At 45.7% G+C, this 24654-nt stretch overlaps 1 protein-coding gene across 1 annotated transcript in view; it reads left to right on the top strand.

Annotated features, from left to right (window-relative positions):
• The first annotated feature begins 817 nt into the window (after window positions 1–817).
• The window catches only part of SLIT1 (slit guidance ligand 1), a 130312-nt gene continuing 106475 nt past the window's right edge, over window positions 818–24654 (top strand). The window contains exon 1 of the mRNA XM_077349458.1: window positions 818–1316. Within this exon, the coding sequence (XP_077205573.1) occupies window positions 1120–1316 (197 nt within the window). The 5' untranslated portion in view covers window positions 818–1119. The remainder of the gene's footprint in view (window positions 1317–24654) is intronic.

Genomic DNA, 24654 nt, shown 5'->3' on the forward strand with positions numbered 1-24654 from the left:
TTTCCCCTAAGCACCCACCATGCTTATGTTAAGCAGCAGGTGCAAATCCAAATATCCTCAGGTTGCATCCCTTTGTTTCTCAGCTGCCTGTTACTGGACACCTATGGAATTCTTAGGTTCTGTTTCCAAAGGGTGGTGGGCACCCTAGTGCATTACTTCATCTGACGAGTCCTCTTCTGAAATTAACACCACTGTACCCACTGAAGTAAAACTAAAACATGCATTTATTAAAGAAGGTTCTTCTGACTCAAGGCTGTGTGTGTGTGGGGGGGGGGAAGCAAACATGGGTTAAATTCAAATATAAATCAACAACATTGGCAGGGCATTTGATCAATGCCTGTTCAAGATTGCAACCTGCAAAGAAATTTGACTACAGTTTGTTGCAAGTGTTTGTTGAGAGGCAGCGCAGGGTATGTGCCTATCTGCATTCTCACATCCTTGCTGGAGAAGTAACCTTCTTGCAAGAGTTGCTATATATTTGTGTGACTGTTCATCAGGATGTATCCACTTGTGGCCCAGAGGGAATGCCTTGGTCTCTTTGCGATAGCTGCTCCTCTGAATGCTTGTGTGGTTCACTGTGTCTGTGTGCACACTGAGGAGTGTTTGCGCTCAGCACTCTTTCCCTTGGTGTCTGGACATTTGTTTGCCCGTTTGGAAGTGTGTTGCATCTGTGTACCCCTTGCTTCTACGCGCAGACAGTCAATGCCTTTCTTGTCCTGTTGACATCCCCCCACCCCCCAATTTGAGAGGGGGGATCAGTGTGCCCGGGGCGGGTGAAGGGGCCTGTGGGCGGAGCCAGCGCCGCTTCTGCTGTCTGGGATTGATGGATGAGTGCTCCCGGTGCGTGTGTGTGTTGGGGAGCCAGCGAGCGAGCGAGCTCGGGAAGGCAGAAGGTGCGAGTGTGCCACTGCCGCTGCCCGCAGCTTCCTCCGCCGCCGCCGGGCTCGTCCAGCCAGGGCAAGGCGCAGCGGAGCGGAGCGGAGCAAGCGGGCTCGTCGGCCGGCGGGGCGCGTGCGTCAGGAGGCAGCCAGCCAGCCCCTCGGCGAGTGCCCCAGCAAGCGCGCGGTGATATCATGTGCGGGGCAGTCCCTCGCTAGCCAGCCCGCGGCTCCAGGCAGCATGGCTCCCGAGAAGCGAGCGGCGTCGGGCGGCGTGTGGCTGCGGGCGGGAGCCTGCCTGCTGGCCTGGGCGGCCTTTGGCTGCGTCCCGGCCAGCGCCTGTCCCGCGCCGTGCGCCTGCAGCGGCACCACGGTGGACTGTCACGGGCTGGGGCTCCGCAGCGTCCCCAAGAACATCCCGAGGAGCGCGGAAAGGCTGTAAGTGCCGCCGGGGAGGCGGGAGGGAAGGCTTGGGGGCCGGGGCGCGGAGCTTTGGCCGCCGCTTCTGGCGGTCCGTGGCGCCCCCACGGGAGCTCCGCCAGAGTGGGCCGCCACACCCCCCTCCCGCCCTGACAATGGAGCCTCGGCATGCCGCTCGGACGGCGGGGACTTGCGAAACAATGATTCCTCCGCCGAAAGCCGCGAGGGAGTCGCGCGGGCTGATGCACCGGCCGCCGGAGAGCCCTTCTGGGGCTCCGGGAACAATCCCTCGATTGCCTTTGTTAGGGAGCCGCCGCCGCCGCCGCCGCCGCCGCGCGCGCCCGTGCGGATGTGCGCCCTCCCCGATGTGCGGGAGTCTGTGCGTGTGTGTGAGGGAGGGAGGGAGGGAGGGAGAAGGCGAGCGTGCCGAACGTCTCCCCTGCTCTCCCCGCACACGTGCACCGCGGCCGAGTGACCTGCAGGGCCGGATTGCAAGAGGAGAGGAGAGCCAAGCAGGGCGTGATCCGGCGCTTGCGCCTTCTTCCCGCGCGGACCGCGAGATGCCCGAGGCCGGCTTAACTTTACTGCACACCTCGCTGCTGGGCGCAGTTCCAAAATCGGGGAACACGCGCTATGTGGGCGCGCTCGCGCGCTCACGAGGGTGTGAATCTTCCTTGGGCCGGCCGGGACTACTGATTTCCCCATCGCTCTCTCTCCCTCTCCCTCTCTCTGTCCTGTCCAGGCCAATCTAGGAAAAGTGCCTAGTTGATGAAGCTCTGCAGGAGTCTGATTTTTGGGGTGGGGGCTGGGGTTCTGGAGATGAGTGAAAGGAGAGAAACTGCTCTCTTGGTCTGTCTTGAGCTGGTACAGTGACATCTTCCTTCCTCCTCAACTATAAAGCCCTTTGCAATTGCTGGTCTCACCTGCTACACTGGTCAAAGCCTATTTGAATTGGACTGAATGTGCCTTCTGTGGAGCCCTGTGACACTAGAGGGGCTTGTTTGTGTTTAGTGATGCACAGCAGATGGTGGTGACATTCACAGGGATCTGGTCCATTGGAGCCTGGAAGTGCCCTATGTCTGGCTCTGCTGTCCCTCCAAGTCCCCACTGAACTGCTTTTGCTGAGCTGATCAAGCAGTCTTCTGGCTCATCCTCACGCACGCCCCTTCCTACTCCAGTGGTTGGATAAGGGGTGAGAGCTGTGTGGAAGAAGTAGCTTATTTCTGGATCATGCCCTCCTTCCCACCCAAACTGTAATAATCACCAGGAGCAATAGCAAAGGGAAGGAAAGGGAAAGTTGGGGTAGACCAGACAAGAGAATGGCAGGCTAGGCTCTCGGGATGCCTTTCATCTCTGCATGTGAGGTTTGGAGATAAAGGCTGGAGGGGAAAGGAGGGATGGGGGCATATGCCGCTAGAACCAGGGTGATCATGGATCATGAATGCCTCTCTTCTCAGAAGATAGAGTGCTCAGAATTCCTTTGCAGCCTGATGGTGGCCGTTGCTTTGGTGTGTGTGTGTGTGTGTGTGTGTGTGTGTGTGTGTGGAGAGATAAAGCTGGAGGGGATGCTAAATAATTCACCAGAATGCAGCACTGGAACGTGCTGTGTGGGGTGGGGAGGCAGGCAGACAAGGGGGTTGAGTGGTTGGATTTATTGCAGCTTAGCAGAGTCTTCTCCTCCCGCCCCTTTGAAGACCCCCATGTCTCTATTTTCTTTTCTTTTGACTTTGAAGAAGAAAGCTTCTTGAAACTGTATGCCGGGGATGTATGCTCAGAGGTTTCAGCGGAGAGTTTGATAGGCTTTTGCTAACCCCTTGATCCTGCCCTTCAACCCTCCTGCTCTGTTGCCTGGGCTCTCTACTGAAGTCCCTCTGGATTTATGGCCCCACTGCTCCCCCTCCCCAACTCTCTGTCTCCTGTTCTCCTTGGAGGAATGTCTCTCTTGCAGTCAGACAGGCTGGGACAGCATTTCATGCTCAGGGGATGCTCAGGTTTACGCTTGACTGCAGGGAAAACAAACCCAGAACAGGGGTGGGATGAGGCATGCAATCCTGCAGAGGAGAGCCACATGAGCAGAAGGTGCAGCAGAAGCTGGTGGGGACTCCCCTGACTAGTGAGGGAAGTCTGAAGCCTGAAATTAGACAACTTTGCGCAGACAGCGATGATGCAATTAATTTTCTCCTGGTAGGCTGTGGCAGTACTTTTATCTAGATGGTGCTCTTGCTACAGACTCCGGTGAGGTTAACACCTTGCCTTGAACTATGCTGAGGGGGGAATTGCACACCAAGGCTGGCTGCTTTCCTGCCATTGGCTAGCAAGCTTATCTCTTACGACCAGCCCTGCTCCAATCTGTGCTCAATGGGGCCCGATGGGGGTGTGTGTGATTGTGCCCTAAGTGAGAGGTGCCGGCAACAGTCCACCCTCGGTTTATAGTCAAAGAATGGCCACAGCCACATTCCGGCCACTGAGGAGTCCTGGCCCTTTGTGTATCATGAGGATCTTGTGCAGGATAATCCACCCACTCCTATTCTCATTCCTGCTACTAACCAATTAATGCCCTCAGATCCAGCCTAATTAGGTCAGGGGCCTGTGGATGCCCCTGTGCCCCACAAAACAAGGTTGATGAACTTAGTTAGCAGCGCTGCGGGAGACCTCTTCTAATGACACTTCCTTTTCTGGCAACTTAATTACCCTCACTGAAGTAATTTTTGTGCCACAGCCATAGGGAGCTGCTTTGTGAGTGCAGATGAGGGATTCTGCCGCTCCCTGTGAATGAATGTGTGTGCTACCCACAAATACTGAGCATTGTCCTGATCTGTCCCCAAAGGGCCAGAATTCCAGAACTTACTACCGTGCCGTACTGACAAAGGAGGCTGGTTGGATGGTCACTCGTGATTGGAGGGTCTCTCCTCATGGTTGTTCTGTTCATTCAGCTTGGGCAGAAAGAAGGAACAGTTTCAGGAGTATTTTGGTAGTTCGTAGTTAGTAGTTTGGTAGTTCGTAGAGGCATCCTAATAACACTGGCACGTTTCTCTATTCTTGTGACCTGCTTTTTTCCAGAGCCTGGCAGCAGGTGTCCTTTGACAACACCATCCTTGGAAAACGGGTGGTAAAAAATGTGATTATGAAAGTATTATACATATTTTGAAAAAAGCAATCCTAGTCAGCTAGCATTAGTTCAGGGCTTTGTGGGTTCAAGTCCATGACTTTACTTGATTATCCTTCGATGTTTGCTAGCACTGTTGCTGGAGACAGTACAGTGAGATATGCACAATTCTAAGGAGAGTCACTCCTTTCTAAGTCCATATAAATCAGTGGGCTTAGAAGAGTGTGATTGCACTGTAAGATTATTTATTTTAATTAATGTTTGCTGCAAGCATTTGGATCTCACAGGGCTCAAAACATTAGAGAATGGGAACATAAACCAATGCCCTGAACTACAGCATGCAGTTCTGTGTCATAATGTTGGACAAAATCAATTGTGGGGAAGATGGCTAAATAAAAAGTTAAAGCCATCTAATTCGGGTTGCTTTGAGACCAATGAGATAAGGGCAGGACAGAATTGTTTTAAATAAATATATAATCAAATAAAATTCCAGCCTTCTGTGAGCATGTTTTCATATGGAGAGATGGTGATTCTTATGAGTGGACTTGGTGATCAGTGATGCATGTGGCAGTGATTCCCATAATCACAGCCCTGCATTTCTTAGCTGCTGCAGTCCTAGGTGTTGATTCTCATTGGATCTAGAATTATCAGTTCACATATTGTAATGCTTGTACAAATTCATTACTTGAAGAAGGATCGGACTTGCGGGGGGGGGGTGTTGCGAATCTGACCCATCCTGATAGAATAAAGAGCTGGCCCTAGGGACTCTTAACCCAGTCTTGTACTTTGCTTTTGTGCATTTCTCACCTGGTGGTGGTGGACTGAGAAGGTTTCACAAGGGATGGGGTGCCACAGGTGAGCTCAACATTGCTATGATAATTTTTATTGTTATTTCCCTGAACATTAATTGTTCATGCTGTATTTGTTTATGTATTTGCAAATACTCCCCACTTGTGGTTATTTATTAGATATTTGCCACATTTTCATCATTTCTGACTCAATCTGTCCTCTGAACAATCATTGCTGTTGTTATTTTATCTGAGGCTGGTGACAAGAAGGGTTGGCAAACTCAATATCTTCATATAATGACCTCTTTACCACCATCATTGCTTTTCAAAAATTATTTTGGCGTGTGGGGGGAGATTTCCACAACTACTTAACATGTGTGTTGTGAGGCATTCCTACTTTGCACTCTTTGCTTCTTGTGTATCCACATGAACAGGAGCTGTGACTGTTGTATTTATCTACTTCCTGTATTCATGCTAGGGATTCATGGTGTCTGTGGCATACGTACAGTTCCAACATTAATGGCTTTTATGTAATGAAACAGGCATAAAAATAGTTTCATTCTGTACAGAAAGGGCTAGGTATTAGAAAGGACTAGGCATTATCACCCCATACCCCAATTAAAATTTACATGCCTGACTTCAGGTATATTTTCTTTCATATGCCATGGATGCAGGTGCTAAACTGCTCTTCTTTACTCACCCACACCACAACTTCTGTTTATTCCTGTAAGTTCTGTCAATGATACTGTAGAATCAGTGGCCTTTTAAAACTTTTTAAAAGTTTCATTGCTAGGAAAGTTCCCATATATTTCTCAGTAAGTCAGTTAGCAGTGGAAAGTATCTACTTAAACTTCACATTGTAGATTTCTCCCTTTCTTTGAGAAATGGGAGACTCTTAGCTTAGAGTTACTATTAAGAGACAGGTTGTTCGCCTGATTATTTTCCAGGAGTGGAATACATATAACCAAGTTTACAAACTTTAAACTAGTATCCAGAAATGTTATTGTAAGGAGGAAGAAATGTGGATGATTCTCTCAAAAGAAGAAGATGAAGAGGGTTTTTTTTTAATATCCTGCTTTTTGCTACTCAAAGGAGTCCCAAAGGGGCTTACAAACCCCTTTCCCTTCCTCTCCCCACATCAGACACCTTGTTAGGTAGGTGGGGCTCAGAGAACTCTGTGAGAATTGCTCTATTCTCCAGATTTTAATGTTAGCTAAGCATTTAACTTTATGTTAGATAATAATAATGGCAGTTATGAAGACAAACTGCAGGCTATCATTTTAGGAAAAAAAGTAATATTCAGTCCAGAAATTCTGCTAAGAAGTACATCCCACGTTTTGTCCTCAGTTTCAAGAACATGGCATAGATGATACCTAATGAACAGACTGTCACCCCCAAATTGCTCCAAATACGCTAAGACTTCTTTTTTTTCTGCTGCATCACACAAATAAATGCTAGCTGAAGGAACTGCTGTATATAGTATGATTATACCATCTCTCATTTGCTTTGGTATGGCTATAAGGAAGAAGAAGATGATGAAGAGTTGGTTCTTATATGCCGCTTTTCTATATCACAAGGAGTCTTGAAGCAGCTTACAGTCACCTTCCCTGTCCTCTCCCCACAACAGACACCCTGTGAGGTAGGTGAGGCTGAGAGAGTCCTGATATTACTCCTCAGTCAGAACAGCTTTATCAGTGCTATGGCGAGCCCAAGGTCACCCATCTGGCTGCATGTGGAGGAGTGCAGAATCGAACCCTGTTCGCTAGATTAGAAGCCACCACCCTTAACCACTACACCAAGCTGGCTCTCAAGTTCAAGAGCCAGATGTAATGCTCTCACAGAGTAAATCTGTGTCACAATATATATTTTGCAATACCAGCACAGTACAAGACTAACTTAAATACAAAAACCTTCACATAGTGTGCATGTGATATTTAATAGGGATAATTGAAGGTTGTTCTGGCTAAAATGCACGACTATTTGATACAATATGATATTTGATATGATGGTCTGATTTATTGGTTCCGCCCAGTGCTACTAAGCTTATACTGGATTGTATGGTGTGTGTACTGCAAAGTGTGCTAATAAGAGTTTACTGCATTATATGCCATACTAGTAATTAAGCCCGCTGTAGCTGCAATACAGCGGGCGCTGTTTGTCCTCCCCCCCCGCACCGCGGCCTACCCGGGTGATTGTTGTCCGTGGTGGGAGCCGCGGTGGCGGTGGCGGAGTATCATCCATCTTCGTCCGGTGTGGCTCCAGTCGCTGTTTCCATGGTTGTCGCTGTTGGGCGGCTGCTGTTGTGGCGTCAGGCCGCCGAGCTGGGAGGGCCCGGCAGACGCGTTGGGAGGTGCTTTGTCCAGAGGAAGGGGCCAATCGGCACCCTTCCTCATCCTGGACACAGCCCGCCCTAACTCCTCCCACACAGCCCTTACGGCTTTATTTAGTCCGCGGCGCCCGCGGCGCCACGAGCTGTGTTAAGATGTACTGCACAGTGTATGACCTCCGAGGCCTAAAGGCCAATTTTGTTTTTAAAGAACTGTTAAAATGCACTGTATTGTTAAAGATATATTTTGTTTAATTCTTTAATTATGCGTGTAATATCAACATTTTAGGTATCCAAGTCTATTTTTCGGTTAGGTTTTTGCCCTTAATTTGGTGTTGCAAAGATCTGTGTGACTTCATAGGCCCAGTTCAGTTGGTACCCAAGTAGTATGGGCACCTCTATGTTGTGGTTCTCTGATTTTGTTATTGTCCATGTCACTGCTACTTGTGGAGATTTTGGTCAGTGAGTTTTTATTGTGACTTTGCACTCCAGAAAGTTCTGAGTAGCAGGCATGCCACAGTGCCGGTTAGGATACACTTAGAAATTATTAGACCATAGCCAATTCATTTGCCCATACATCTTTCCCAAAGATGCCAAAAGAGGGTCATTAAACTTAGGGAGCAAAACTAAGCAGGTCTTTTTGGAAGTAAATCCCATTTTATTCTCTACGGTTTACTCTTTGAACTTTGGGATGAAAATTCCCAACTTCATAATAGAGCCTGAACTGGCTGAAGCTGCGAGGGAAAAAGATCTTGGGGTCATAGTGGAGTGTCAAACCAGTATGCTGCAGCAGTGAAAAAGGCAAACTCTGTGTTAGGGATTATTAGGAAGGGGATTGAGAATAAAACAGTCAGTATTGTGATGTCCCTGTATAGATCTATGGTGCGGCCTCATTTGGAACACTGTGTTCAGTTCTGATCCCCGTATTTCAAAAGGGACATTGCAGAGCTGGAAAAGGTACAGAGGAGGGCAACCAAGATGATTAGGGAGTTTGATTACTTTCCCTATGAGGAATGGGGGGGGGAGGTTTATAAAACTATACACGGGGTAGAAAGAGTTAACAAAGAGAAGTTTTTTTCCTTCCGTTTCCTAAAAACCAGAACTAAAGGGCATCAAATGAAACTGATGAGCAGTAGGTTCTGTATGGGCAAAAGGAAATACTGTTTTATACAGAGAGTGATTAAAGTTTTGAATTTGCTGCCAGAGGGTGTAGTGACCACCATAGGAATTAACATCTTTAGAAGGGGATTAGATAGATTCATGGAGGGTAAGTCTACCAGTGGTTACTAGCCATGGTGACTGAGGGGAACCGCCACATTTGGAGGTACTAAAACTCTATTCCAGAGCCAAGAGGCAACATCAGGAGAAAGCCTCAGTCTCTATGCCCTCTTGCTGGCCTGGTTGGCTACTGTGTGAGACAGGCTGCTGGACTAGGTGGACCATTGGTCTGATCCAGCAGGTACTTCTTACATTCTTAACTTCCTAAAGCCGCAACCTTTCTTTCATTCATTCATTCATTCATTCATTCATTCATTCATTCATTCATTCATTCATTCATTCATTCATTCATTCATTCATTCATTCATTCATTCATTCAATTGCAAGTCCTCTTAGTAGAGCATGGTTGCAATGATTCCAAAAGAAAGTAATGGCTTTAAGCCTGCAGTAGGCAGTCAAGATAGTCTACCTCAGAAAGATCTGTTGACAGGTGTGAAAAATGTATTCAACTTTTATCCCCCTAAAGAACTCAGGACAGTATATGTGGGTTTCCTTCCCCATTTAGCTTCACAACAACCCTGTGAGGTAGTCAGTCAACTAGTGGGCTTCATGACTGTGTGGGTGACCTGGTTCTTATTGATCGTAGTCCAACACTCCACAACTGTTGTACCACGTTGACACTTTCAGTGTACACAGGATGCTGATTTACATATACCAGATGTGTCAGAATAGAGCCTGTCAGTGGAAACTAAAGCTAGCTGTCAGATGTAGACTAAAGCATGCCTACTAGAGATGCATCAAATATTAATGCTTTGCATGGAGATGGTCCCAGGTGCAGGTCCCACTTAAAGGATAAGGTAATATGCAGAGTGAAAGACCTGAGACCCTGGAGAGTAGACACTCCTGACCCTGGTAGGCCAAAGGTCTGACTGAGATAAGGTCATTTCATGTGTACATGCCTTTCCACTTAACCATGGAGCTTATCCTTTGAGTTCCTCTGCCTTCTTTGATGAGTCAGTTTAAACATGATTGTCTGCACAAACACAGACCCATCGTCTCGTAACCATTGTGACCTGCACAAGCAGGGCTTCTGGACTCATTTTGGCTTGACTGGGATGCTGACAACACTGGTAAGAAAGCTTTCCCTCCTCCAGCTCAGCGGCTGGCTGGATCTGTGTCTGCTGCGATGACAGCGAGAACAGGGATGAGCTTGCCTGTTGCCTCCTGCTTTGCGCATGCCAGCTGGGCCTGCAGGGCAGTACCACAGGGATCCCCTGGCCCAGATTCAGCCACTGGTAGCATGGGAAGTGCTGGTGAACAACGGTACACTGGCCATCCTTGCCCATAACTGGATCTGAGGCAAATGGCCCTTATGCCCCTGTCAGAGTCACTGGAGCCTGCCTTGCCTTGCTCCTAGCTCTTAGTGGTCCTTAGTGGTCCTCCAGGGCATGTCTGGGGTTTTCCTGGTAGGTTATAGGGCCAGTCTACCCTGATGACCTGCCACTTTGTGCTTCTTGAAGCGTCTGAGCCACAGCTGGGCTAGGCTTCCCCATTGTGGTTCTGTGTTCTGTAGAGTTGAAAACTGGGCAGCCTCTCTCCAAGGCTCTTGCTTCCCAGTTTCACTGCCCGCTCCCTCATTTTCTTTGGCACTTGCCTGGTACAGTATAAGGGTGCAACGGTGTGACTTTCCACCCTTCTTTTTATCAGGATAAGACTTTCAGTATAATGTATGTTCAGGGAGTACTGTGTTTTGCTCACAGGAAAAGCTGTTGGTCCTTATACATATCAAATTGCTTGCTTATCCTAGTGAAAGACTACCATAACAATTCAGCTGTCACATGAAGCCTCAAAAGCCAGCACTTCCAAAAAGATTAGGGAAGAAGTGGGTGGGATATGGCTAGAAAGAGAATATTTGAGGCTTTCCAGTTGGATTGGTAAAGACCACCTTCTGCCCACATTAGTCCTGGCCATGTTGCCCAGAATAGGATGACAAGCATGTTGCTGGAAGGACACCAGAAGTGTTTGATAGCTTTGCCAGCTCCCTGCAACTTGGAATTATAAAAACTTGGAGAGAATGCCTGGGTGGGCTTGATCATTCAGCTCCCGTGAAGGATGGAGGCTTCTGTCCCTTTCCTCTTGAAGATATGTGAATGGCAGTGGCATGACTCCAGCCTTGGGGTCATCCTGGTGCCATTTTCTTAGCAAGTAAGAACAGGACTGCGATTCATCCCAGAAAGGCGGTGTAAATGTACCTGGCTATCATGACAGTCTGAGATGTCTGCCCATCTGTCACCCATAGATTGTTGTTGTTGTTGTTATGTGCAAAGTCGTGTCCGACCCATTGCGACCCCATGGACAGTGATCCTCCAGGCCTTCCTGTCCTCTACCATTCCCCGGAGTCCATTTTAGTTCGCACCGACTGCTTCAGTGACTCCATCCATCCACCTCATTCTCTGTCGTCCCCTTCTTCTTTTGCCCTCGATCGCTCCCAGCATTAGGCTCTTCTCCAGGGAGTCCTTCCTTCTCATGAGGTGGCCAAAGTATTTGAGTTTCATCTTCAGGATCTGGCCTTCTAAGGAGCAGTCAGGGCTGATCTCCTCTAGGACTGACCAGTTTGTTCGCCTTGCAGTCCAAGGGACTCGCAAGAGTCTTCTCCAGCACCAGAGTTCAAAACTTTCACGCTCGGCCTTCCTTATGGTCCAACTTTCACAGCCATACATTGCAACTGGGAATACCATAGCCTTGACTAGACACACTTTTGTTGGCAGGGTGATGTCTCTGCTTTTTAGGATGCTGTCTAGATTTGCCATAGCTTTCCTCCCCAGGAGCAAGCGTCTTTTAATTTCTTTGCTGCAGTCCCCATCTGCAGTGATCTTGGAGCCCAGGAAAATAAAATCCATAGATTAAGGGACTGCATTTCCTGAGAGGGAAGCTTCCCTGGTTTTCTCTCTCTGATTCTTTTTTTGGGGGGGGTTTCTACATTGCTTCATAAGGGTCTAGAACTGAGGAATCAGTTGGGAGAAGGGAGAGAGTTTCCCCCTTTCCAGGGTTTGCTCACATATCTTCACATTCATGCATTATCATGGCTAGACATAGTGAGGGGTAAACAAACAACAGGCTCCCTGGATTCCTGTTGGGATCTGTGGACACAAGTGCAGGTTTGCAAGCCTGTCATGTTGTGATGGAAGTCCAGCCCACACCAGAGAGTTCACTGTCTTGGCAGAAGGCAGGCTTCCCTTGTGCTTCCTTGTAGAAGTAGCAGGGTAGACTTGAGATGGATCATGCTGGCAGTCATGTTACATTTCTCTTCCCTCAGATCTTTCCTGGGTTGTGGGGAATTTGCAATTCTATTCTGATTTCTCCCTTCAGCTACTTCCCAGGCAGATGCTGTCTATGTATTGCCATGGCAACACTGTGTTCATCTCTCCATGGAATTGTGTGCTGGAAAAATATTAGTTTAAAAACTCTGCAGTGTTTGTATTGATGGATGCTGAGGCTGTTAGTGGGGATGGATCATCCCAGGGATGAAGGAAGCCACAATAATGGGCAATAAAACTCCAGGATTTGCCTCCTGAGAACACTTCCCAACCTCAGGGCTAGTTGTTTCCTTATAAATATAGATTGCCCCATGGTTTATGGTACACTTTTCAATGTAGACTTATACTTGCTTTAAATGTGCAAGTAAATAACTGGGAAGGGGATATTTGTTGTACTTTTATTTGTATCGCACTCTTCTGTCAATGTGTTCAGAATAGCATTTAATCACAACCTTTGACGCACACTCAGCGCACTACTGATTTCCTTGGCAGTCCATCCATAAGAACGGGAATCAGTTTGGGTATGGTTCTTACGGACATGTGCATTCTCACAGTTGTAAAATCAGTTTATTTTCTTCTGTCTTAAAGAAGAAGGATTTTCAAGGGACGGTGCTCTCATGATTGGTGGTATTGTTAGAGGCATTACAGCACTTCCTCATAGTATTTTTAAAATGACCCTAAAATATCAATGTATTGATAGTGTTTAAAGATAGTATAAGCAGGTTCTCTGAATTCCCAGCTTTCTTTAAAGCAAGTCTCTAGCCATTTCCCTTGCGGTGATATAAGAGAAAAGGCATATCCCTGCAATGAAAAGATTTTTTTAAAAAAATGAAAGCTGGGAATTCAGAGGAAACTTCCATCACAACACGTTATCAATATTTTAGGTACTTTAAAAAACAAACCTGAAACCACTTATCTTCAGGATGGGTGGGAGTGATTTAATGATGATGATGTAATTGAAAAGTGTGTTGGAGGTAGATGGGAGAAGGTAGAACAAAGAAAACAAACCAGAAACATTATTCATGAGGAAAAAGCCAATCAGCTTCCAGAAAAGGTGTAAATATGCATTTGGAAATCTGGGGATGAACTGAAACAGAATGGGGCCAAAACACCATAGGGAGCAAAAACCAAGCGGAAACAACCCCCCACTTCCCTGATGCAGTTTAGCAGGAAAAACAGGGACTTGACTGATGGTGGATTTCATAGCCTGATTTATCTACATTGATGTCAGATCCTAGGGTTTCCCCCCATTTACCTATAGCACTTTAGGTACTGACATATGGTTTGTTGATTCAATGCTGTAGTTACATATTGACCTATTACAGTAATATTCAATAGGAAAGATTCAAATGGTCTGAACAGCCATGTTGGTCTGAAGTAGCACAATAAAATCAGAGTCCAGTAGCACCTTTAAGACCAACAAAGATTTATTCAAGGTGTGAGCTTTTGAGTGCAAGCACTGTTCCTATGACTAAGAACTCCCTTTTCTTCTGTAATCTTACTCAACTGCTCTTGATTTTTGAAAATCCACATGTGCAATATTACCTCTGCCAACTTGAACTGTGTTCTTCTTTTGCACCATCCTGTCCATTTTCTTCACCATGCGAATTATCTTCTCTTTGGTGCTCATGATGGTGCAAAAGAAGAACACAGTTCACACCTTGAATGAATCTTTGTAAATCTTTGTTGGTCTTAAAGGTGCCACTGGACTCTGATTTTATTATTCAATAGGACAGGAAACGAAGGGGTTGTGGACTCCTCAACAATCAGGTCCTCAACAATCCTCTGTTCAAAATCTTGGAGGAAGAGTTGGTTATGTGAAAGGATGATAGTCTATATGATTCTGGCATGGATTCTTCTTCTTCCAGGCTGTTTAACATTCTTTGAGAACAATTAGTTGCATATGGATTACTGTGGGCTTCAATCAAAGATTTTGTTGGCAGATTTGGAACTCAAACTTTGTAGTTCTGTTTGTTCTCTGCCAATAAATAATGGCTATATAGCCAGTACCTATGGCACCGGCAAACCACCCCGTATTGAGTCTGCCAAGAAAATGCTAGAGGGCATCACCCCAAGGGTCAGACATGACTCGGTGATTGCAGAGGAGATACCTTTACCTTTACCTTATATATGTTGCTGAGCCTCTTGTGGCACAGGATGGTAAGGCAGCCGACATGCTTTCTGAAGCTCTGACCATGAGGCTGGGAGTTCGATCCCAGCAGCCGGCTCAAGGTTGACTCAGACTTCCATCCTCCCAAGGTCAGTAAAATGAGTACCCAGCTTGCTGGGGGGTAAACGGTAATGACTGGGGAAGGGAATGGCAAACCACCCCATATTGAGTCTGCCAAGAAAACGCCGGAGGGCATCACCCCAAGGGTCAGACATGACTTGGTGCTTGCACAGGGGATACCTTTACCTTTTATATATGTTGCACAGGGAGAATGGTTGGATGGATTTAGGTGTCAGAGTTATAATCAAGGGGATGCCCTTGTGATGGAGATCTGTAGACAGGTAGCTTTTTGTGGCTGGAGGGTAGTAATTTGTGTACATGCAATTATTTGCTTACATGTAGATGTACTACCATTATTTCAGAATAAAACTTTTTTTTTTGCCACAGTAACACATTTTATTACACCTGTGGTCTCATAAAGCATTTCCATCATCCAAATTAGCCACTGGCGCTTTCTTATTGAATACCATTGGCCTATTGTTTGCCTTTCACCTCACAAAGCTGACACTGTGGTCCCCAGCATGGCAGTTTGAGCCTGCTGCAGAGTGGGATTGCTACAGATTTCTTGCAGCAGCAGGAAGAGGCATTTTTCCAAATGGTGCTTCTTCCATGAATGGGAGCCCAGTTGGCAAAAGTAATGCCAAGTTGTGGAATTGGCTGCAGGAATCTCCCCATCACACCCCCTACTTCTGTAAGCTTATTTGTAAAACAAAAGCTCCTTTTATTTTACATCAGCTACTTACAGAGTGGATCATCCAGCCCAGTCTAGGAGGAGGAGAACTTGGATGCATGAAACAACTATATCCCTAAGATTTTGGCTGGCTGTGTTTCAACTTCCAGCTTTATTTTTTTAAGTTAAAACTTTTGCATTCTGCCTTCCCCTGCAATAGGGCCCTAAAGCTGGTGGACCATTAAAAAGATAGCAAAAATCAACTTTGAAAACAGTCCATATATATAAAACCAGCAATCAAAAGCAAAAGAGGGTCAATGAGGGAATACTAAATAGGTTTCTGGTGGAAGATAGTGATTGAGGGGGCTAGAAAAATCTGGGGAGGGGGTATTTTGGCACCATGGTTGAGAAGGCTTTTCTTGGGTTGCCAACCACCTAGCCTCAGATCGTGAGGCACCCAAAGCAGGACCTCTGAAGATTACCTGAGTGGCCAGGTAGGTTCATGTGGGAGTAGGCGGTCCTTCAGGTAGGCTGATCCAAAGCCATATTGGGTTTTAAAGGTCAATCCCAGCACCTTGTATGGGACATGGAAGCAAACTGGAAGCCAGGAAAGATGGAAGAAGAAGATTGGAGTGATGGGTCCCTATGACCCACTCCAGACAGTGTTCTGAATGCAGCATTCAGTTCTAACGGTAGCTGCCAAACGTGCTCCAGGGCAGCTCTACGTAGAACACATTGCAGTAGCCTAACCTTGATGGTACCAGGGCATGCCGTCACAGTAAATTAGGGCAAATAAATATTAAAATGGAATCAAACTTTTTAAAAGCTCTTAACATTATGCAAGTGGGAAGGCTGTGACTGTCTTACAGCCAGATTCAGCTGCAATGGAAACGACAGCGGCTTGCTTGTGTTGGATTTCCCCTGCAACTAAACATTGTGATTTCAGTGCTAGGAAAGAGTGATGTCTCTACAATAGAAGTGCTGGCATCCAGCCTTTTAGCAAGAGTTTTGTTTTCCAGTTCAATTTGGCTCTTGCCAGCAGCTAGTTCCGTTCAAGGTTTCCTCCTGATGTTCCTTTGTGGTTATAATAAAGTTACCTGTTATTATGTAGCTTCTGTGTGGTCTCCTCTTCATCATGATACATAACGTTTTCTTTGTGAAGTCATCCTTGCAGGTGGTTGCACGCTCCCAGCCAAAACGAAAGATCCTGCTTGCTGTTCTTGACCCTGTTGAACGGAAGGATGTTGAGCCAAGAACAGGCCTGCTGCAGTGGGGTCTAGGTGATGCTAGAACTTAGGAACAGAATGACCCAGCAGAATGAGGCTAGCTTGCTTCTCTGAGTCAGACTACTTGGTTGGTATTTCTCCCTCTGTTGTAAATTAGAGACAAAACTAAACACAGTGCCTGAAACACTTTGACCACTCAGTAGTTTGCAAGAATACAAAAGGGCTCTGTTGTAGGTCTCGGTTAGATGCGGCTTCTTGCACCTTCTAAATTTTCTAACAGTGGGGTAGCTACTTCAGAATAGCCATTCCAGTTAAAAGCCACAGTGGTTTTGTGCAAGGAGATGAACTCAATCTGAAATGCAAAGAATTAAAGATGAATATGGCTTTTCCCAGGCATGCCCCTCAAGGGGAGGATGGGATCAATGGCTTGATCGGAAAGTGCAGTTAATGGGACAGACAGAGGACAGGTCTCTAGGATGGAGTCAGGATTGGATACAGAGCATGATGGAGTGTGATGTTTGCCACAGAATTACCAAGGGCAAGTGGCACATAATTTCAAGAGACGACGTTGTTTGAAGTCTCATTCAGTATTTGTGTATTTTGGGTTCCCAGCAAGATCTGATGGCCTCTCCATTGTTTATGGGTAAAGCAGATGACTCCAGATGTGAAACAAGAGCTTACTGGAATTCTAGTTTTTCATGTGAAGGTATGTGAGAGGAAGGAAAAGAAAAAGAGTGCCTGGGATATATGATTTAAGGCTTCCTATATGGGTTTTGTTCCTTAACTCTGCCACAGCCTCAAAGAGAATGCATAAAGTTACTTCTCTCTGCTTGAGACCTTATTTCCAGAAGGACAATCTTACTCTCAGCCTTCAGGAGAGAGTCGGGCTGCTGCACTGAATAAAAGTGAAATCCAGACCTTTAGAAACTACATTATATTCCCCTTCCCCCACTAGCTGTGCTGCACGCTGTCATTGTGGGCAACTGCTGAGGAAAGGCGTTTTGGTGGGGCAACATACAGAGTGGGTGTCGGGTGGGTTGGATGAACAGTTGTAGCTGTCATAATTTGGGGCAGGACTTCTTGGTGGAGTACCACACCCTTGTACCTTCACTTGGCGGTGTGCAGTATGTCCTTTCTGCTGGGTTCACATCCCTTCATGTGTGTTCTAAACATTCTCCACATGAGGCCAGCGAACAGCCTCAAGCCTTGCGCCCTCTAGGCTGAACAACGGGTGACCTGATTGGGGCTTACATAGTGCTTTGGTGGGCTGGAATTGTCTGCAGACTTAATGGACATCCTAAGTTGTGCCAGGAGTTTGGGAGATGAGGAGGGCGTTTGTATTTTCCCTAACATTGACCTCTGTGGCATGTTGTAAAAATACAATGGTAGTGTAGCATTGTGCTGGCCACAGGGACATGCCTCAGGCAGGAGAGAATTAGAAGCTGTCTAAACCCCACTGTGCATCCCTCTGATGATAGCCAGTTCTGTTAACACCGGAGTTATGTCAGATTAAAAATGGTGTGGTGCTACAGCAGTTGGCCATCAGTATATATATGCAGGATACAATCTTGTGATCTGTACTCACTGTTCTAAACCAGACAGAATGCAGCTGAATATACTGGGTTTCTGAATTGATTTACGGCCATATAGGAATGTGGATTTACAATTGCATTTCAAACTGCCTGTACCATAAGACCGATTTGAGTCCCAAAAACCATGCGACGGTCACCTCTAGACTGGACTTTTGTAACTCGCTCTACGCAGGCCTGCCCTCAGCCCTAACCCGGAAACTACAACTGGTTCAAAATGCAGCAGCCAGGATCCTCACAGCAACACCGTGGAGGTCTCATATCCGGCCTATTCTCCACCAGCTGCAGTGGTTACCAGTTGAATTCCGGATCAGACTAAAGGTTCTGGTTATTACCTTCAAGGCCATACGCGGTCAGGGCCCAGTGTACCTGAGGGACCGCCTCCCCGCCTATGCCCCCAAAAGAGCTCTGCGCTCTACTACCACCAACCAGCTAAGGATCCCTGGCCCTAAAGAAGTCCGTCTGGTCTCGACCAGGGCCAGAGCATTCTCTGTTCTGGCCCCTACCTGGTGGAATGAGCTCCCAGAAGAGATCAGGGCCCTGACGGAGCTTAAACAGTTCCGCAGGGCCTGCAAAAAGGAGCTCCTCCACCAGGCATTTGGCTGAGACCAGACGTAATCAACAGCAACCAAGGGCCCCTGCTCCCCCCCCACCCCCCCTCAGAATTCAATAAATAAACCACCCCCCTCAGAATCCCATCAATAAGCCCTGGACCTGTTTGTAGTACTATATTGTTATACCGTTATATTGTGCTGTTATTTTGGTTACAATTATTAGTTATCAGTTATACATGTTACAGACTGTTTTATGTATTGTTCTCTGTTATGATGTAAACCGCCCTGAGCCTCCGGGGAGGGCGGTATACAAGTATGATAAATAAATAAATAAATAAATAAATAAATAAATAAATAAATAAATAAATAAATAAATAAATAAATAAATAAATAAATAAATAAATAAATAAATGCCTAGAAGAGATACCCACACTTTGAAATATCAGGAGGCACCATGTTTTATCTATGAAATGTGTGCATTGTAAGAACAGTTCATACTCTATTCAGTTGAAATTACTTCTGCATTTTATAATTTATATATATTGGTTCAAATATTTCTGCTCTTAATTCAGTAACGGAAGGGACAAAAACAATCCAGTCTGATATAGTTTTGTTTAATCTGTTTCCTGGGATGCAGCTGCTCCTGGTGATGAAGCAGGAACAATTGCTTTTGTTAACACCTTTTCTAATCCCTGGGTTTATTGGGGGAGAACACAGGTGGGCCTAGGGGAAAGGAAAATCTTGTTTACATTTTACAATGAAAGAATAAGTATTTCAAGGTGCGCCTCCCTTTCACAGCACAGAGAAATAAAACTTTTGGCAGTGTGTGTGTGTGAGATGATCATTGTCTGCCTTTCAAATACAGGTTTGTACTATGTGGGAGAACATACTGGACTTTGCTTCTGAATGGAAACTTCACACCTCCACGCAATTTTATGCTTTAAATTAAATTGTGCTCTGAGATTATGTAAAATCTAGGAGTGAAATCTACAGGACATTCATTTTGTGTTTCGCTTCCCCATATATGATTACATAGTATGTTTATCTGTGAATTATTTTTAACTAGCAATAAAGCCTGTTGTGCAAAAAAAATACAACGGACTCTAGAAAACTGTCCAGGAGATAGGGGGACACATAAGCATTATAGAAATAAAAGCAAAGAAATTAAATAAATCCTTCCCTTAATATATAGCACAGTTCTATTTCATGCTTCCTCCAAGGTTCTCGAAACAGGATATATGGTTCTACCTTACTTCATAACCCCCCCTTAAGTGTGTTAGGCTGAAAGAGGGGAAGGGAGAGAAAGCAAATGGCCCAAGGCCACTCAGCCAGCTTCAGAACAAAGGATCTGAACCCTGGCTCATCCATGGAGCAGGCCCAGGCTTGTGATGTGTTCTCATAGGACAGTTCAGATGGTGAAAAGGACTCTCATTCAAATTGTACAGCCAGTGTACTTCCTCCTGGGTTTTATGGGACTGCACAAGTAGAAGAGAAGAACTATTTTATACCCCGCTTTTCACAACCTGAAGGCATCTCAAAGCAGCTTACAACCTTTCCCTTCCTCTCCCTACAATAGATAACCTACAATAGATACAATAGATACCCTCTCCCTACAATAGATACCCAGGAGGTAGGGCTGAGAGAGCTCTGACAGAACTGTTCTATGAGAACAGCTCTAAGAGAACTGTACTAACCCAATGTCACGCAACTGGCTGCATGAGGGGGCATAGGGAATCAAACCTGTTTCTCCAGATTAGTGTCTGCTGCTCTTAACCATTACTCTACACTCTTAACAACTATACCAGGCATCTTTCTTAACTATTGCCTCATGTTTTACAAGAGCTTGATGTTTACATCCATTACCGATTGCTGATCTGGAACAGGCTCCAGTAAGTCTTGTCCAGTATCCTCTGGGAGTCTTATTGTGAGAGCCAAGCATTATGTTTTTGGAGTATTGAAAGCACTGCATTTGAATTCTTTCTTGCATGGCATCAATTTGTGATAATGAAGTGTGAAATGAAGTTCCCTGGAGACAGTGAGCAGACTTAAGGACTGGACATGCCAGTCTTCCTGAAAAATGAATTACTGGTCTACCCAAAAGGGATATCCCCATGTCTGGGATGCCATCCCCCCCCCCTCATACTCTTCTGCCCCTCCATTGCCTGGGAGAGTGGGCGAGGGCAGGGGGGAGCAGGAGCTTGTGGGTGGGCAACTGGCAGCCCTTACCCTTGAATAAAAAAGACTTACTTCTAGGCTTATTAGGGCCACAAAGCCCCCAGTTGGGGTTGGAGATCTTCCACTTTGGACATTTGATGCTGCTGCAAATTAAAACTGGGGGGGGGGAATTCACTGGCATTGCCCACAATGACTTCACTTCTGGGGAATACCAAGAGCCCTGGTGGCAGCTAGAGCTGATGTCATAGCACTTGGCCCCCCTCCACAATGCATCACCCCCCACCCCCCACCCCCGAGCCCGGCAATCCTAGACCGCAGGGATTGCTGTCTTTGCCTCATTAAGGGACTAATGGCCATATCTGGATTTGACTATATCCTGGATTTTCTCTTTGAGTAATCCATTATAGAACATGATTTAATTTATAGAAAAGGACCAAAGAGAATTAATAGTGTCTATGAATTTGAGAGAAGTCTGGGGGACTCTTTGTCACTTACACTGGTGTCCATCATCCTTTCTCCATTCTCCTGCCCTCCAATTTCTTTCATTTTGTTTTTCATGATCTTTGCCTCTCCTTTTTGAGTGGACTTTTCTTTATTGCATAATGATTCTAACGTGTGTAACGGATTGAGTTGCAGTCCCTATTGATTTGTGTCTGAAGTATGCATTTTAATCATTTTGATAACTCTGAAATGCTAATTTAATTCTTTCTCTAGACTATCATGTGCTTGTGCATGTGCCTGTTCTAGCAGCCTCCAGTAGGCACCATTTGAGTTTCAGAAGTTTGAAGCCATAGTCAGCAGCGCCTATCAGGTGCACAAATTCCAGCCATCATTGCACTCCCAAGAGTGTCTCATAGTAACTCCCCTTTGCTGTGCCCCAACTTCCATTCTCTCTCACTTGGCGGGGTCATTAATTCTGTCACTTTATACACCAGAGAGCATTGCAGCCCCAGTGGGAAAACCCAGTAGTAAAAACCGTAAAGGCCCAGAAAGTCTGCCTGTCTCCCATTATGACTCTCACAGTTTGGTGCAGTTTTTGAGGCTTTATGCTTTATGGCAGATCTGGAATGGTTTAATAACCTCATAAAACCTAATGGAGTGTTTTGAGCTAGTACTCATTGGTTGTCAGTTAGCATTTGCTGGCCCGTTCTCACTTGCAGTTGGGCCGTTTATTTGGCTGCGGCTTGGGAGATTTGGGAGGGCTGCAACTCTCAGGCGCACTGGGACCCCTCAATGCAGCATCCCTCAAGGAGTAATCCCCTCTCTTGCAGTTAAGCAGATTTTCTCAGCATAATGTTCATTGTGCTTGCAAATGCCCTGTTCCCATTAGCATTACTATTAAATACATTCCTGCAAGGTCTGGTCCTAAAGCAAAGCACTCTTTACATCAGACATTAACTGAGCACAGTCTCATAGGACGAAGAGTCTTAATGCAAGGCCAAATGTTGTGGATATATATGACACAGACAGCTGGGTGGATGAGGCAGCAGAAGGGAAGTAACTAGTGAGACCTCACAGCATGACTTTACTATAAAGTGGAAGACTGCCTTTAATAATAAAAAAAGTCTGGGGTGACTGGATCATGACTCTTTGCAGGATTTCCTGCAAAGTCCCCCTCCTCTCCCAGGGGTGGAAAATATATGCTTTCTTTGTTTGGATCTTGCTGCTTTTATTTCCCGCTTTAAAGAAACAATTTTGCATCCTTTTTATTTGTGGTGTGCCTGCTGCTGGTTTCTCTGCTGTTAGTTCTCATCCTATTTAAATAATTTAAAACCAGTATTAAATAATTTTCAGCTTATTAATGTTAGGGTTTTAAAGTGCTCTCGATGGAAGGGTATAATATAAATACAACTGTTTATTATTAATAATTATTTGCCAAGGTCTTCGGAGTTTATTTTGGAGATTAGCCATTTGATTGCCCTTTGAATGAAAGGTTTTCTTTATTAGCACGAAGAAGGAGTTGGTTCTTATATGCCGCTTTTCTCTACCTGAAAGAGTCTCAAAGCGCCTTACAATCACGCCTTACAAAGCACCTTACAACAGATACCCTGTGAGGTGGCTGAGGCTGAGAGAGCCCTGATATTACTGCTTGGTCAAAACAGCTTTATCAGTGCTGTGGCAAGGCCAAGGTCACCCACCTGGCTGCACGTGGGGGAGTGCAGAATCGAACTCAGGTCACCAGATTAGAAGTCCGCACTCCTAACCACTACAGCAAGATAGGCATTTTCTGGATACCATTTGGAATGAGTTTGATTTTTTACAATAGTTATGTTCCAAAGTTATTTTCCATGAGTGGGAAGTCTTCTGCTCACACAGATGCCCATTATTATACAGGCTGTTCCCAAAGCCCTTCAGCTCCAAGAAGACACATTTTAGGGAATGCAGAAGCACTGTGGATGTAAGAAACAAACAGAAGTTTGTTTGCATACTATTGACTTAAACCTGTTCTCCTTAACAATATCTAGCCCGAAATGTTGACTTTTTCTTTTTGCAACCCACTGAGATCCTGCTGAACTGACCACCTTTTAGAAGTCAGACACCGTGAATTGGGTTCCCAGTTGTTACCTGTAATTCCTTGCCATCCCCTTTTAACTACTTTGGAGCAAAACAGGAGTTCTATTTAAAAGCACAACCAGAAAGACAACAGGACTCTTGTAGCACAGGGACAGGAGACAACATCCCAATCTCCTCTGACCCAGGGGTGTTAAAGCAAACATCACAATCTCCAGATACAAAGCCGCAGCACTAACTAGAACTGGAGAACTCTGCCAAACCTCTGAAGGATTAACAAATGGCGGTGATGCAGGGATCAGTAAAGCTATACAGGCTATCTTTTCAACTCTCAAAGATCTAATCTATATGCCACTGAGTAATAGAGGCGTAAGCTGTTAACAAAGTCTTTGCAATTGGTGACAGGCAGAATTCCCCTCCCTTTTCTGCTGGGTTCCTTGTTTCTTGGCCAAAGAAAAGGAAGAACAGATCTGTGGATGGGTTGCTGAGCTTACTGAATCTCTCAGATTTTTGAGAGTGGGGTTGGCTATGCCCCCCCCCCTTGTTATGATTTTTGGTCAAGCGGAGACTCCACTGTCAAGCAATACTTGTAATAGAGGCCTGGCTTTGACAGACTATAATTAATATCTGAGGAATTGATGGGGACGTGGAAGTGGGAGAACCACTACTGAGTTAAATGCCCCTGTTATTGTAGCATCATTGCAAATAAGCTTTCACCTGCTGCTAATTCCTTTCCTGCTTCTCAAGGCCCTAATTTATCTGAACAAAGAACCCACTGGAGGCAGTAGATGAAGGACAGGGGTTTGTGAATGGGATGTGGGTATGCTGGCCTGCTCAGGGACAAGCTGTGCCCTCATTTATGGAGGAAAGGAAGAAGTCTGATGTTTCTGCTGGACCTAGTTCTAAACAGAAATCCCAGTCTAGGGATTTGTACAGAGCTATCTATTCATTACAGATAATAAGCATATATTGCAACCTGCACTGAACCTTTGAGGTAGGGAAGAATCTTAAGTTTATCAGCTAGCCAAGCTGTTGAGTTTTTTGTTTTGTTTTTGAGGAAGATACAAATGCTATTTTTCTTCAGCCTTTTTTGTGCATCTGCCATCGTAATAGTGCTGAAAGAGGAATTGAGCTTTGGGAGGTGATTTGATGTCCCTCTCCTGATTACAGAAGACTTTGTGTAAGGTTTTTCATTTTCAGGATGGCTTTCCAAAGATATGATCATATGTGCTTAGCATTTCCAAGAGCCAGGAAACAGCTTAATTGATCCTTGGCAAAGGCAGTCTGCAGTCAAAGCTGTTTGTTTTTTTTTACATTTTAGCACATAGGCAGAGAGGCAAATGGAGTCTTCTGTCTTTGAACGGAAAAAACAGAAATGCCCCTTTTCTACCACACTAAAACTCAGGAATCATGCACTTGGTAGAGTTATTGGATTGGCAGCCACATATTTTCACAGAGACGGGCTCTTACACAGCAGGGCACTGAGGAGTGGTGAGAAGCTAGTGTAGAGGTGGGTGGGTTGGCAACCCCTGCAGTTCAGGGAAAAAGTCAAAGGATCTGACTAAACTAGGAACCTCTTGAGCGAATACTGGTCATTGTTGTCCCAAACCAAACAGCTGTGATATTTAAATGAAAAATGTAAATTC

The sequence above is a fragment of the Paroedura picta genome, chromosome 8, assembly GCF_049243985.1.
Source record: "Paroedura picta isolate Pp20150507F chromosome 8, Ppicta_v3.0, whole genome shotgun sequence".
In the NCBI taxonomy this organism is placed as follows: Eukaryota; Metazoa; Chordata; class Lepidosauria; order Squamata; family Gekkonidae; genus Paroedura; species Paroedura picta.